This window comes from Peromyscus eremicus, chromosome 4 (genome assembly GCF_949786415.1).
Source record: "Peromyscus eremicus chromosome 4, PerEre_H2_v1, whole genome shotgun sequence".
NCBI classification, from domain to species: Eukaryota; Metazoa; Chordata; class Mammalia; order Rodentia; family Cricetidae; genus Peromyscus; species Peromyscus eremicus.
Genome location: NC_081419.1, coordinates 2,566,352 through 2,581,802, shown reverse-complemented (window position 1 = coordinate 2,581,802; position 15,451 = coordinate 2,566,352). Strand labels below are relative to the sequence as shown.

Here is a 15,451-nt window from a genome sequence, read left to right as displayed (position 1 = left end):
TACATACTCATGTACACATGCACACACATTACACACCCACACTTTTTTTTAAAAAAACAAAACCTCAGAACCTGAAGGTGAGTTCATGAGATTGTTGCATGGTGTTCATGTCAGTATGTGAATACCTGAGCACTGCCATAACTAAATGTTTAAAACACATGCAGTATGAATCCACCAAAGGATACTCTCTCTGGCCTAGCAATTTAAAAGACTGGTATGGAGGAACTGCCTGAAGTCCCAGCATTTGGAAGGCTGAGGCAGGAGAGTCACAAGTTCCAGGCTAGTTTGGAATACACAGTGAAACAAGGCCTCCAAAAAAAAAAAAAAAAAAAAAAAAAAAAGATGCAATTTTCTAAACACATCCCTGAAGTTGAAAACAATCTTTTGCCTCCAGGCCCCAACACACTCAGCTCCAGGTCAAGCTCTTCTAGTGAGGACAATTCTCCACTTACCAGAACTGAGGGATTCCTTGAAGATGGTTGTCACGTCATCCCGTACACCCAGTGTGGGAGAGTCCAGCATGGAGAGTAGCTCCCCAATGTTGGCTAGCTGGGCCATTCTCTCACTCAACTACACTGTGCGGGCTCCAGGGCATGTGCTAAAGGCTTGAACAGCTCTTCATTAGGGCCACTACCAGACTGCAAAACGGGAATAAGGACAGTGTGACAAATGACTCTTACCTGACACCACATAAACCAAAAACCCGCAGGAAAACAAGCCAGAGAACCTGTTCAATGCAGCCTGTGCTGGGCAGAACTGTGCTGATGAAAAGACAGGGGAGTTCTTCCATGTACAAACTTAGGAAGCCAATGGAACTCTGTGGAACTGTTACCACAGCAATTCAGAAGTTCTCTCTGCTTCTATGTCCACCTGGGTGTTGGCTAACACTGCTCCAACCCTGCTCTACCAAGTAGAGGAGCTGTTTCCATAAATAAAGCTGCACATGCTTCTTTTTTCATGACACTATCAATGGCTGAAGTTAGAAGGCTGATTAGGCCACAAGTCCAACAGATGGAGTGAACCAGGGACTGTTTTGGATTTTAGCACACACGCATTGGACACATCTATTGCATACCCAAAAGCTACTGGTGATAGGCAAGTGGGATCACAGAGGGACCATTAGGACACACCTGCCAAACTATGGACATGGAGCAACTGCCTTATCTCTACATTCACATCACTATATATGTGTGTGACCATCTTTTTTTTTTTTAATTTCATCTATCATTCATTTTTTTAAAATTGTCTTCATAGTCATCACAAGCATATTAATTTATAAATGTATGGCATTTTGATAATAAAATATCTGAAGTGAAACAGGAGATAGAAAAAACTTAAGTCTACCAAACTTTACAAACCAAAGTTGTAAAATTTACCTTTGTGTGTTGACCACCGATTATTTAATGTGTGACCATCTTTAAAGCTTTGCTTTAGAAAGGCAAAGACTCACTACTACTTACAAGAGGCATTGTGCACTTTCAACAAACATCATTGTATATGCTCCTGATACTACTACCACATAATGGGCATATGCATCTACATTATAAAGAGAGGGAAACAGAACAAGCCTTTGCTCTTGGTCACAGAGAGGGCAAGAGGCAAAACCATGGGAGAAAAAAAAATCTGAACCCAGATCCCAACTCGGATCTGCCCAACTCGGGAGCCCCAAATCTATAAATGTGACATTGGATTAAATGTGTAACTTTAATCACCGTAGCAACTGTGAGGCTTTATTTTACAAATGAGAATAAGGATACCCCCAAAGGATAAACAAACACATTCCTATTTTTGTCTTGGGGAAGCAGTTCTTAGGCTTGATTTGGGAACCACCTGGAACACTTAGACCCAGGCATCTACATTCTAATAATACCCCAGGCAATTCATGTAGGGTTTTTCTCCCCTTTTGAGATGAAGTCTTGCTATATTGCTTGGGCTGGTCTTGGAAGCCTCCACTTCAGACTCCACATTGCTAGGATTACAGGCATCCATCACTTCATCCAATTCCAAGTGGTCTTTTTGTCTGTTTTTAAGACATGGTCCCACTAGGTAGCCCTGGCTAGCCTGGAACTTGTTATGAGTTTATGTAACAGTTCTTGCTGTCCTGGAACTCACTTGGTAGACCAGGCTGGCCTTGACCTCACAGAGATCCACTGCCTCTACCTCCCAACTGCTGGGATTAAAGGCGCGCACCACTACCCCCCAGCTGCTTTTCAGGTTTCTTTTCTTTTTCTTTCTTTTTTTTTTTTTTTTTTAAGATTTATTTATTACGTATACAGTATTCTGCCTGCATGTATCCCTGTAGGTCAGAACAGGGAACCAGATCTCATTACAGATGGTTTTGAGATATCATGTGGTTGCTGGGAATTGAACTCAGGACCTTTGGAAGAACAGCCAGTGTTCTTAACCTCTGAGCCATCTCTCCAGCCCAAGGTTTCTTAAATAGATGATACAAAAATATAATATAAATATTATACTTAAGAAAATCCAACTGGGAAAAAGAAGAAGAAGAAGAAGAAGAAGAAGAAGAAGAAGAAGAAGAAGAAGAAGAAGAAGAAGAAGAAGAAGAAGAAAGAAAATCCAACTAAAGCCAGCATGGTGGCTCATGCCTGTAATCCAAGCACCTGGGAATGAGACCAGAAGATGGCTGTAAACTTAACTTAGATTACAGTGTGAAACCTTGTATCAAAAAAATAAAGGGACTAGAGAGGTGACTCAGTGGTTAAGAGAATTGTTGCTCTTGCTGAAGATCCAGGTTCAGTTCCCAGCATCCATATGATAGCTCACAACCTGCTGTAACTCCAGCTCCTAGGAATTCAAGGCCCTCTTCAAGCCTCTGCAGGTACCTGCATAAAATTGGTCTACATACACTCAGGCACACACATATAAACATAAAATAAGTTAATCCTTTTTTAAAGCTTAAAACTGAAAATAGAAATAAACTTTATCTTCTTAAAAACTGAATTAAATTAAGCTCATAAATGAAGATAGTATCAATGTAGCCATTTTTGCTCAGTGAGAAGATGAGACGTGGCGCAGAGCACTTAGTAAAGGGTCTGTACATCCTCACTGACTAGCTGGATCCCCCATCACAACAGGTACAGAAACAGCTTTGGGCCAACACCTTTAGGACAACTTCATAAGAGTCTATTTACCTGGTTAATCTCTACACTTATTTCCAGTAAATCACAAAAGATTCCTCCAGCTAGTGATGAAGAATATAATTCACAAATTTCAAATATTCTGTTCCAAATTTGGTTTTATCCTATCTCCTGCACAATTAGCAAGAGTCTGTCTTCTGTGTACTCAGAAAACAGTAATGCCAGGCTAGCTCTCCAAAAGCAGGCAGAACAGAATGCAGTGGCAAACCAAGATAGTGTCCACCCTACCACCCATTGTCAGAACAACAGGCTCAGGTTACTTAGCTTATTTTCAAAATGTAAATGAAATTTGGGTGAACAGTGGCTTTTCTGGAGCCTTCTTTTTCCAAAAGGTTTACAGAAAGCAAAGATGAAGTTTTATTCTAAAGATTGGCAACAACTTTTTCTCTGTGTTCTAAAATACACTTTTTTAAAATTTGTTTATTTGTATTTTATGTACATTGGTGTTTTGTCTGCATCTATGTCTATGTGAGGGTGTTGGATCACCTGGAACAGGAGTTACAGATAGTTGTGAGCTGCCATGTGGGTGCTAGGAATTGAATCTAGGTCCTCTGGAAAAGCAGCCAGTGCTCCTAACCGCTGAGCCATCTCTCCAGGCCCCTCAAATATACTTTAAAAAAAAAAATCTAACTTTGGGCTGGAGAGATAGCTCAGAGGTTAAGAGCACTGGTTGCTCTTCCAGAGGTCCTGAGTTCAATTCCCAGCAACCACATGGTGGCTCACAACTATCTATAATGAGATCTGGTACCCTCTTCTGGTGTGCAGACAGAACACTGTATACATAATAAATAAATCTTTTAAAAAAAATCTAACTTTTAGTCCCTAGGAAGAATACAAATCTTGGGCTTTGGGTGAGATCCTCCATCAATAACCCCAGTTCAAGTACTTCTGACATGCTAGAAAGCCCTCATGAGAGATAAATCACAAGCTCTGGACAGGAACATTAACTTAGGCTTAGGGAATACAAGTGTAAAGTGTTAATTAAGACAGACGTGGTAGGTGTGATGAAAACTTCTGTGTGCGCCATCAAAGAGACAGGACTCAGTGCATGAGCAAAGGGAGAGAGGAGTGTCTCCACTTGAACGCCTGTTAGATGCACCTCAGCCTATGGAAATTCAGCACCACAGACACAGTAATGCATCCTGGTGCAGCTATGGAAATAACATATACAGCAAAGAACATTCCAGAGAATTCAAAAGCAGAACCCAAGGAACCATTTCTGCATCCTGCAGGGCTACACATTTCCTTTCAGTATTATCTTGGTGGCTGAATGCCATGGTACCACACAGAGGGCGCTGCTCATGTAAAGGAGTCATAACCTTCAACGCTTACTCCTGATTCTCAAACCTGCTGCTCTGCTTGTCTTCTGGATCTCTAAAAGAAGCAAACTCTGGATGATACCCCTGGCTCCCTAACACCCCCAACTCCACACATACCCATCTGCAAACCTCTTCTTTTTGCTATGTATCCCCTTTGCCACACCCCCAAGCACAGCCCCCGTCATCTTCCTCTTGGAGACAAGAGAGCAGCCTCCCTTACTCTGCCTGCTGTGCACAGAAACTTTGAAATAGGAAAAATCACATAAAATCATCTAGTACCTCCCCCTGGAGAATCAGAGCCAAACTCACCAGTGTCCTCCATCACCCCATGTCATGAGCCAGTTACTTATCCCTCACCTCCACCTCTTCACCCCAAGTCAGTGTGTGTCTCCTTGCATGCTGGCCAGGCCTTCACACTTGCTCTTCTCTCTACTCCTAGAGCTCTCTCCCACACCCTTGTTGCTACCTGTCCTTCAGTTAGCAGAGCTGACTTCAGTCAGAGCACCATGTCTGAGCAACCTCCCCTGACCACTTGATTTAAAAGAGCAGGAGGCTGTTGACACTACTTAGAACAAAAGAAACTTTCTAATGATGAGGAACCCTCAACTAAGTTGACCGTCTACAGCTACTGATCAATTCTAAGCACATGGAACATTCTGGTCTCAACAGCAGGGAAAGCAGGATCTCGAAAAGCAGACTTTCATTCTCCATACTTGTAACAGGCCAAAGTGCCAGTCTTTGAAAGATTACAGCTGAACAGTTAACTACATGAGTGGGTGGCATTTCTGGCATCCTTTTCCTGTGTATGTAAGACATCACTACAGGGTTCGCATCACATCTAGCTACAAGACACTGCTGTTATGGACAAGAAGTATATTTAGACTACTTAACAGTTCACACCTGAATATTCACTCAAATAAAACATTCAAGACAAAATCTAAGGCCTGTGTATTGTAAGTCAAAATTCTGTCAATTTAAGTACAAAATGTGTAATTACGAAAATAAAACAGTGAGTTAATGATACATGTGATTTTTTTTTTTTTTAATGTTCAAAACAGTTGTGGAGATCTAGTCCAGGGCCCTGCACATAGTAGGCTAACACTCCACCACTGAACTCCACCCCCAGCCCTAATCAAGAACATTTAAATCACTTGACATATTAATAATACAAATGTTTAAAAAATATAAATATTAAAAGAGTAGTTTATTTAGATAACTTCGCAAATAACAGTGCATGTTCTTTGAGCCAACCACTTATAACAATTTAAATAACACATAAAAACTAAATTCTATCTTAATCATAATTTCACAGAATTATTTTCTAAAAATTTACATTTGCTTATCTATGTGTATGTATGTCATATACACCACACTCATATATGGGAGTCAGAGGGACACTTTCAGGAGTTGGTTCTCCTTCTCCATAATGAGGACCCCAGGAATCAAATGCAGGCTGTCAGGCTGAGAGTGACAAGCAACTATAATTGCAGAGCTGTCCCCAACCCTGAAATGTCACAGAATTGTTTTTGAACCTTATTACAAACAAAATAACTTGTAAGAACTGCATTTAATCCAAAGCCTTTCGAGAAGAAAATCATGTTTGGAGTGCTTTCCACCTCGCGGGATGAATTAAAGATAAAGAATCAATTTTACATAAGAAAAAAATTACAAAAAATTCATAAAATCCACCAATAATAAAACAGAGAGGACATGAAGAGGGTCGGGATGGCTCAATGGTAGAAAGCCTGCCTAACATGTTAGGGTTGGGGCCCATCCCCAGCACCATAAACAAAACAACACTCTAACATAAGAGTATATAAGAGCATGAAGAAGGGAGACAATGTTAGAAAAAATAAAATAGCAAATTTTTTTATTCACTAGCCAACTTTTAATATATTCTTTATAAAAACGCTTATGTTTTGAGCCTCTTAACAAAAAGCTGCTAGAATGAGGACTGTGATTTGCCAGTACTCCCTAGAAGCTGAAACTGAAGGATGGCTGAGGCCTTTGAAGCTGTGAGTCCCTAAACAATCACCTACTGGAAACATCCCTGAATGTGGCCTGGTGACAGGACCCAGTGTGCCTGCTCAGAGGGTACCACACACACAATGGACACAGGGGCCACAAGACAATCTTGTGCTCTGTGCACATTCAAGAACTTTGCTACACAAAAATTTCACACTTTTAAAATCTGACTGCTACAGAAATGAAATTGTAGTAATGAAAACTGCTTAATAAAATTTGAGATTTATTTTTAACAGCAGTGAAACTCCACTTGGGTGTCACTGATCTCAACACTTAGCCCTCTGACTCTGAATTCATATTCAGTGAAATTCTAAGAGAGGATAATGCAGCCCAGTGTGGTAGCAAACACCCATAATCCCAGTACTCTGGTGGCTGAGACAAGAGGATGGAGGTCAGGCTGGAGTACACAGTGAGAAGGTGAGAACACAGAAGAAACTGAGAACCGAGAGAAACTCTGAAAGTTCTTTCTCGAGAGAACGCCACATCCACTTTCTAAGTATGTAATGCCATCTATCACCCATACCAAGTCCCTGTTTGTGAAATCTGACCACATTGCACGATCCTCGTGACAAAGGTAAGGCAGTGGCAGGCTTAGTAGCTTCCACTGACCATGAAATGAGTCACATTAGCAGTATATGTATAAAGACAGTACAACAAACACCCCCCCACCTTCCCTGACTCCTGCACAGAACACAATCATGACAACTGGTCCCTGCAATGGCTAATCTTCATTGTCAACTTGAGATTGAGAATCACCATGGAAACATACCCTGTGAGGGTGCTGCTATAAAGGTTTAACAGAACAGAGAAAACCTGCCCTGAGTGTGGGTGGCACACTCCATGGATAAAATGAGAAAATGAGCTGAACACCAGTACTCCCTACTCCCAGTTCTTAAGTATAGATGGAATGTGACCAGCTGCCTCAAGCTCCTGCCACCGGAACTTCCTGCCACGAAGGATGACAGTCTCAAACTGTGACCAACCCTTCCCCTCTGCCAGCTGCCTTTATCAGATATTTATTACCTTTGCTAATAAACTAAAGATTGTAGCTTAACAGTCAGTTACATCACTAAAACTAAACTCAGATCTGAACAAGTATCAGAGTCTCAGGAACTATAATGGGTAGATTCTGGGACTTGGAGACTCCATCAATTCCTGAAAACCACCAAAGGAAATGATTTATCCAAAAAAAGCTGACTTAAGACCACAACAGAAACAAATACATCAAGAGCTAAAGTCCTAACTCAGGAGGTCTCAGTCCACAATGCATGTCAGAGTATACAAATGCCAAGGCCCAGGCCCTACTGCACAGCAGGTTACAGGCTGAGGCCTAGACAGGTCATTGAGTTTGTTTACAGAATCCAAAGGGGATTCCTGAGGCCAAGCCAGGGTTAAAAACCTCTTGCTGCCTAAATGACTTGCTTTAGGCTTCAATTTAATTAGTGGCTAAAACTAGAGTTTGCTACTCACAGAATTGACTTTCATGGAGGCCAATTCTCCTGTAGAATGGAAATACACCAAGTGTTGTTGTAAAAAAGAAAACAAGCTGTTTGTGTAACACACTCAGTGCCTGGCATCAAATAGCAATTAAGAGGTCACTGGTGATGCAGCTGACTACCTAAAAAGCCATAGATGCTCTTGGGCTTGGCAGGGAGCTAAGACCATAAACACTTAAACCCCTGAACAAAGAAGCCTCTGCATGCTGGGGCACCGATGGGCAAGGTGAGAATTTCCTCCTATCCTCCCCGGCCACTAGACTAAATGTGTACCTTACCTGCTCTGGGGACAGTTGGTACATCAGTTTCCAGTGCTGTCAGCCTGGTGTCTTTCATCGTCACTAGAGAAAAAACATACATACATATGTATTTATAATAACCCTAAAATGAAGGAAAGCCTGAGACCTGACCAGAAGGGAGTTTAGATCGGCCTAGTACAACTCTAGCCCACCATCCTGGCAGGTGGTCACCTGCTTCCCACCAGTGAGCTCTAGAACCACAGCCCCCCCCCCCTCCTCTGCACTATCAGCAAGAGGGCACGGTGGCTCTAGAATAGGTTCCCAGTTGAAACATTAGCTCCTCCATTTACTGGCTCTGTAACCTTGGGCTGTTCACCAAGTCACTAATGTCTTGCCTTGAGTCTGGGTAAAGTGAGAATGTCCTCAACCTCAACACTCACATAGAGCTCCAGTAAGGACCTCAGAAAAGAGGCTGTAGTAGTGGTCAGTGAAAGGAACAAAAAATTTAGTGGGCCTGCATCATCATCTTCTCATAGGCCACACTCCCTCCCAGCCCTGCTATGCTGCCTTCAGAGAATTTAAACTTCCCAGTCAAGAAGGCATCAGACCACCTGAGCACCAGGCACATCCAGCCACATAACTAAAAACCTCTGCCCTCTCCTCAGCTAATGCTTCATCCTTGCTAGGCCTTCTCTTCCCTTCCACTGCCATGCCCCATCAGGCCAGGCTCCTGACTGTACTGGTCACTAAAACCCCATTAAGTAAGTATGAGGAACTGTGGGGCACACTGGGGAGCAGCTGCAGCCAACTCTGTAGTTGACCCCCAGCAGCTGCCACAGGGGCTGGTGAATGCACAAAGCCTGATTTTGCCTTCAAGCAGCATAGACTAAGTCTAATCCTACATGACAAGAATAAAGTATTTCAACAGCAGCTTCTCTAATTTCCTTCCCTTCTACCCTACTTCTGTCCATGCTATTCATTATCCGTGTCAAATAAGTGTGTGTGTGTGTGTGTGTGTGTGTGTGTGTGTGTGTGTGTTTGTGTTCCAGTTTGCTTTTAAAACATGAGCCCTTCAGAAACAGTGAGAAGGCTCAAAGGGTACAGGCACTTTCTGGCAAACCTGACAACCTGAGTTTGATCCCCAGAGACCCACATGGATGACAGAAGAAAGCCAACTTCTTCCAATTGTACACACACACACACACACACACACACACACACACACACAAAGTAAATAAATACATAATAAATACATTTTTCAAAATTTATGAGTCCTTAACTCCATGTTTAGGGATTATCTGATTTGAGACAGCCAGGACTATCTTGGTACCCAGTACACAAAAGGCAAACATTCAGTCTGTTCCCTCGGATACCACTAAAGGCCCTGACTGCCAATCCTGGCTTCCCACTGCAGACATCTACTTACATGGGGTAGAGGACAAGCTCTGGGTCAAAGTCAAACAACAGGACTGAACACCTTTCCAATACAGTCTCTGCCCTAGTGACAGGGTGATACAGCACCACGTGGCACACACTCAGAGAGCCATGCCAACTGTCTCAGCAGCCACTGCAAGTCTGTGGGCAGTACTGCTGGCCACTGGCCCCATAAAAGGTCTGGCCAGACCTTGCAAACAAGAAATGCTACTTAGCTGCTTCTACTCCACCAAGTAACAGAGCTGAGTTGGTGCAGGAGCCTCTCATCTTCAGAACCCTAAAACCACCTGTTAACCATCGAGTCACATTGACTTCCTCTTAGACAGTAATCCCACTTGCATCTTCTACCTGAAAAGAAGTGCTTAAGGTGAGGATAAAATTAGGATACACTAAAGTGAGATCCTGTGGCCTGCCCAGCTAAGGCCACGTTCCTAGACAGAACACTATCACAGCAATCCAAGTGGGGTTTACTCAACATTAAGGCCTCATTACTTTATCCTATGCCTAACAATAAAGTAATGGAAATGGACTGGCATCAGTTTTCTGTGGTACACTAAAGTCTATCTACCAGTATTCTATTTTTAAGTGCTCACTTATTTATATTGAAATCTTGCCCAGGGGAGGGGAGCTCATGTCAGTAAAGTGAGAGGTAAAGCATGGCCCTCCATGGAAGTGAGGGGGTGCAAGTGGAAACGCTCATCAGAACACAAGAGCAGCATCAGCTCCCCAATTCTTCAAAAGACATGAGGAAAAAACCAAATGCCCCAGATCTAGTTTTCCTTCCTTGACATCCAAAAGTCATGCTCATTGTAGCTTTATTTCTTTTTTTTCCTTGTTATTCTTTTAGTAATTAACTTATTTTACATCCCAACCACAGCCTCCCCTACCTTTTTTCCTCCTATTTCCCCCTGACCCCTCTCAATCACCCCTCCTCCGTAACTTCATTTCTATAAGCAGTCTTTTGAGTAAAAATAAAAGGCAGGCTTGAGGAAGACAAGGGCTTTGTGTGTCACCATGGTGTAAACAGAAAGAACAGTGGTGGTTGATTTTCACAATTTATATTAACTAATTTCAGTCATTAGATATTGCCAGATTGTTTATGTATCTGGGATTACACAGGAACTCCAGAGCAATAGCTGTCTTTAGCAGGACCTGCATACATCTTTTCATTACCTCTGTCAGGACAGTGCTCAGATAAGATAGATAACTGCATGTCAAGTCACCTCAGAGAGTTTTGTACATACTGGCCTACAATATACAAATGCAACTCCCAGTATCATTTGGGTAAGTGTCTCTTAACTATATCCTGTCTTCTCTGCTCAAGGTTTTATCTATAAAAACCTAAAGGCAATTGAGACAGACTCACGTACAAAGAGATTCCTGCATCATCAAGTATAGTTGAGACAAAGCAGAAATGTTACACTGCTGTAAGTATTCGGTCCTAGCCCAGGAACTCACAGGTGACTTAAGAGAATGTCCCATCAACTGAACCAAGATGTTCTCAGGACTAATGCACCCAAACAAATTAGACACTTGATTTAATTCTCTCTTTCTGGGCACAAAAGGAAGAAAGGGTAAAAGAGCTGATGGTATAGGTGTGATTCACAGTCTTCGCAGCTGTAGAATCTCTCAAGGTCACAGAAGTCGGGACAAGAGAGCTCCAACATGCCAGACTGTCCACTTATAATTTCTGACCTTAGAGTCCTCAATGGACAATGGACAGGTTACTAAGCTCACTCAACTCTGAAGGGGGTAAGCCCTCTAGATATAGGCCCACAGGGGCACAGCTAGGTTCCACAAGGCAAATGTTTTCTTCAGATAATGGTTCCATTTTGACTACTAGCATGAACAAAATTACGTACTGAGAAAACGCACCCAGGCTGGGCCTGGTGATGCACACTTGTGATCTGGCACTTGGAGCAGAGACAGTCAGACTGTAATGAAGCCCAGGCCAGCCTGGGCAGCAGAGCAAAACTGACCCAAAAAACAATAAAATAAATAAAAGACACTAAATGTAAAGAAGTCGCTATATAGAGCTTCCATAAACAAACATTCCAGGGCAACTGAGTATGGTAGCTCATGCATGTAATCCCACCACTGGGGAAGCTGGGGCAGGATTACGAAAATTCAAGGCCAGCCTGGACTATAAAGTGAGTCCAGATCAGTGAAAGCTAGACAATAAGACAGAGTGAGAACCTGTCTCCAACAACAAAAACAAACAAAAGAAATAGTCCAGGGTAGAAGGCACAGGGCTTGACAGCACAGGGCAGTGCTTCTCCAAGTGTAGTCCCTATATCACCAGTAGTGCCCAAGAACTTACTAGAAATGTACGTTCTTCAAAAGGGCGGGAGATGCCAGGCAACGGAGGCCCAAGCCTTTAATCCCAGCACTTGGGAGGCAGAGGCAGGTGGGTCTCTGTGAGTTCAAGGCCAGCCTGGTCTACAAACTGAGTTCTAAGACAGCCAGGGCTACACAATGAAACTGTCTTGAAAAAAGCAAAAAAAAAAAGGGGGGGGCGTGGAGATAAGGAAAAAAAGGAAGACAGGCAAGTTCCTGAGCCTTACCCTGGATCTGAGTACAAATCTTAGGCAAGGGACCTTTGAGGTGATTCCAACACCACTAAAGGTCACAAACCCAGGGGGGTGGAGGTGTATGTAGGGGAGCTTCTGGAGAAATGCAGTTAAATGCATTGGCTGCTCTGGCAGAGGACCCAGGTTCAGTTCCCAGCACCCATATGGCAGCTCACAACCATTTGAATCGCCAGTTTAAGGATACTGAAGCCTTCTTCCAGCCTCCTCGGGCACCTGGATGCATTTGGTGCATACATACACTCGCGCGCGCGCGCACACACAAATTTTAAAATAATAACAATAAAATAAATCTTAGTGTGTGTGTGTGTGTGTGTGAGAGAGAGAGAGGGGGGGGGGAGGGAGGGAGGGAGGGAGGGAGGGAGAGAGAGAGAGACCCAAGGAGAAGAAAGTGGTGAAGACAGATAGTAATGAAAAAAATCTACACACAAAAACCTTGGTGAATATAATGGCGTTCCACCAGATGTTTAAGGTGCTAGCACAGACTGAATGCCAAGCCCAACAAGCATTAGGATGTCACATGCCTAAGTTCTTTATACATTTTTGTTTCATTGGTTAGTTGGTTGGTTTCCTTTGTTTCTTTCTTCTTTGTTTTTTTTGGGGGGGGGTGTTTTGTTTTTTTGAGACAGGGTTTCTCTGTGTAGCCCTGGTTGTCTGTAGACCAGGCTGGTCTCGAACTCAAGAGATTTTCCAGCCTCTGCCTCTCAGGTGCTGGGATTAAAGATTGCACCACCACCGTCCAGCTGTTTGCTTTTTTTTTTTTTTTTTTTTTTTTTCAGACAAGGTCTCACTGTGTAGCCCTGGCTGGTCTGGAACTCTCTATGTACACAAGGCTGGCCCAGAGCTCACAAAGATACTCTTGCCTCTGCTTCCTGAGTGCTGGGATTAAAGGTGTGCACCACCATGACCAGAATGATTATTTTTTAAGTATGGTACCTAAGGTTGAATTCCTAATGCAGCATAGATGATCTTCCAACATAGAAGTTTAAGAAGAAAAAAAAGAAAGTGATTTCTAACATAAAACAGCACGTATGTCCACATTCAAAAGGTAGTCTCAGGGCTGAGGCTATAGCTTAGCTAATGTTGTGGTATGAATGAGAGTGGCCCCCACAGACTCATTTATTTGAATACTTGGTCCCCAGTTGGTAGAACTGTTTGGGAAGGATTAGGAGCTGTGGTCTTTTGGGAGGAGAGTTGTCACTGAGGGTTTTGAGGTTTCAAAAGCCCATACCATTCCCAGTTAGCTCCTCTTCTCATGTTCGTTCGTGTTCTCTCTCTCTCTCTCTCTCTCTCTCTCTCTCTCTCTCTCTCTCTCTCTCTCCCCTCCTCCCTCCTCCTCCTTTTCCTTCTTCTTTTTCCTCCCCATACCCCTGCCTCATGTTTAGGATCAGATGTAAGTGCTCAGCTACTGCCCCTGCACCATGCTTGCCTGCCTGCCTGCTGCCATGTTCACCACCATGATACAAATACTCTACCCCTCTGGAACTATGAGCCTCAAATTAAATGCTTTCTTGTATGTTACTGGGCTCAATGGCCAGCCAATCTAGCTTAACTGGCAGGTCCCAGAGCAGTGAAAGACCCTGTCTCAAAGGAGATAGATGGCGTTCCTGAGGATGACACCAGAGGTTGTCTGTTCACTGGCCTACACACACGCACGCACGCACGCACGCACGCACGCACAAATTAAATAAATGGTGGGGACTAGTAATGTAGCATGGTTGATAGAGTGCTTGCCTAGTCTGTACCAAGTCCCTGCATTCAACTCCCAGTAATGCAATAAAATACATAAGAAAAAAAAGTGGGCCTTTCCTACTTACCAGCTTTTAAAAAAGAAAAAAAAAAGGTTTTTAATAAAGCCCAAGCATGTAAGTTTTGCTGGGATTTTGTTGTTTTTAATACGTACAGGTGTTTTGTCTGAAAAAATGTCTGTGTACCACATGTGTGCCTGGTACCTACAGAGGACAGAAAACTCTGTCAGATCCCTCTGGCACTAGAGTTACAGATGGTTGTGAACCCTCATATTGGTGCCAGAAATTGAACCCAGGTCCTCTTAACCACTGAGCCATCTCTCTAGCTTCCAAATGTGTTTTTAAGAGCAGTAAGCTTTCTGAAATGACTGGTTGGGATTTAAGCAAGGTTCATAAAATCTCTAACACTGTTTCTAAAATCTCATTATCTATATACATTTTGGAGTGATGGGGTATCATCTGTAGAAAAAGAAATATTGGCCCACAGCTTTTTACAGACCTTAAAAGAACAGATTTGCCCCAGCCCCTAAAAAGTTTAAAAACCACTACCCAACCTGACATGACTGTATATACCAGTAATCCCACAAATCAGGAGGTAGAGGAAGGAGGATTAGAAACTCAAGGAAAGCTTTGCCTACACAGTAAGTCCAGACTGGCCTACATTTCATGAGCCCCTAAATAAATAAATAAATAAAAATAAATAAATAAAAATCCCACTGACCCCTGGGTTAGTTTAGGAGATTAGCAGACTAGGCAATTTATCTCAACACAACATTAAATATTTGGGTTCTGAAGCCAATCAAACATAGTTTGTCTTCCAGCTCATCAAGTCTCAGAATTCTTTCCTGTTCTCCTCAAGGGTATAGGAAAAGTAAAGGGGGATCAGACATGAAAACATTTAGGTGTGCTTAACATACAGCATAAACTTTTGTAACAATGTTACCACTAACTAAAATGTACTGCAGAATACAGAGTGTTTAGCAGCCCAGCCTTTTACTAGCAGGTATAGAAACACTGATAAAACCATTCTGTAACTTAAAACTGATACACTTCAAATTTGCTACTGTTCTCTGTGAGGGACACAATGTAGCATAAGTTTAACCACCACAGGCAGAAGAATACTGCATCTGTCCTTACCTGCATCACCACCCTGTCCTATCTATCTCATCACCAGCACAAGACAAGATCAAAAGCATCCTGACCCTATGGCCCTATGTATTTACTTACATCATGAACTATGAGTTGCAGGTCAATAACTACCATGCCTTGTTTGGGGATAATGCTGTGCATTTAAGGCACTTTATCCATTTGATGTCAATCAGAACTCATTCAGCTATAAAATGTATTTTGTTACTTTTGCTATCTCCTTGTATACTCCTCTCCCCAAAAGAGGGGGGACTAGAGAAACTGAAACTGACAAGGTCCTGAGGTCACATATCTTTTA

At 42.7% G+C, this 15,451-nt stretch overlaps 1 protein-coding gene across 5 annotated transcripts in view; it reads right to left on the bottom strand.

The window, feature by feature from the left end:
• The window catches only part of Tsc1 (TSC complex subunit 1), a 48,893-nt gene that overhangs the window by 30,268 nt on the left and 3,174 nt on the right, over positions 1 to 15,451 (bottom strand). For all 5 annotated transcript variants that reach the window (XM_059259899.1, XM_059259901.1, XM_059259902.1 and 2 more), the window contains exons 2-3: positions 8,277 to 8,339; positions 453 to 638 (exon numbers count right to left, since the gene is read on the bottom strand). In XM_059259899.1, the coding sequence (XP_059115882.1) occupies positions 453 to 558 (106 nt within the window). In that variant the 5' untranslated portion in view covers positions 559 to 638; positions 8,277 to 8,339. The remainder of the gene's footprint in view (positions 1 to 452; positions 639 to 8,276; positions 8,340 to 15,451) is intronic.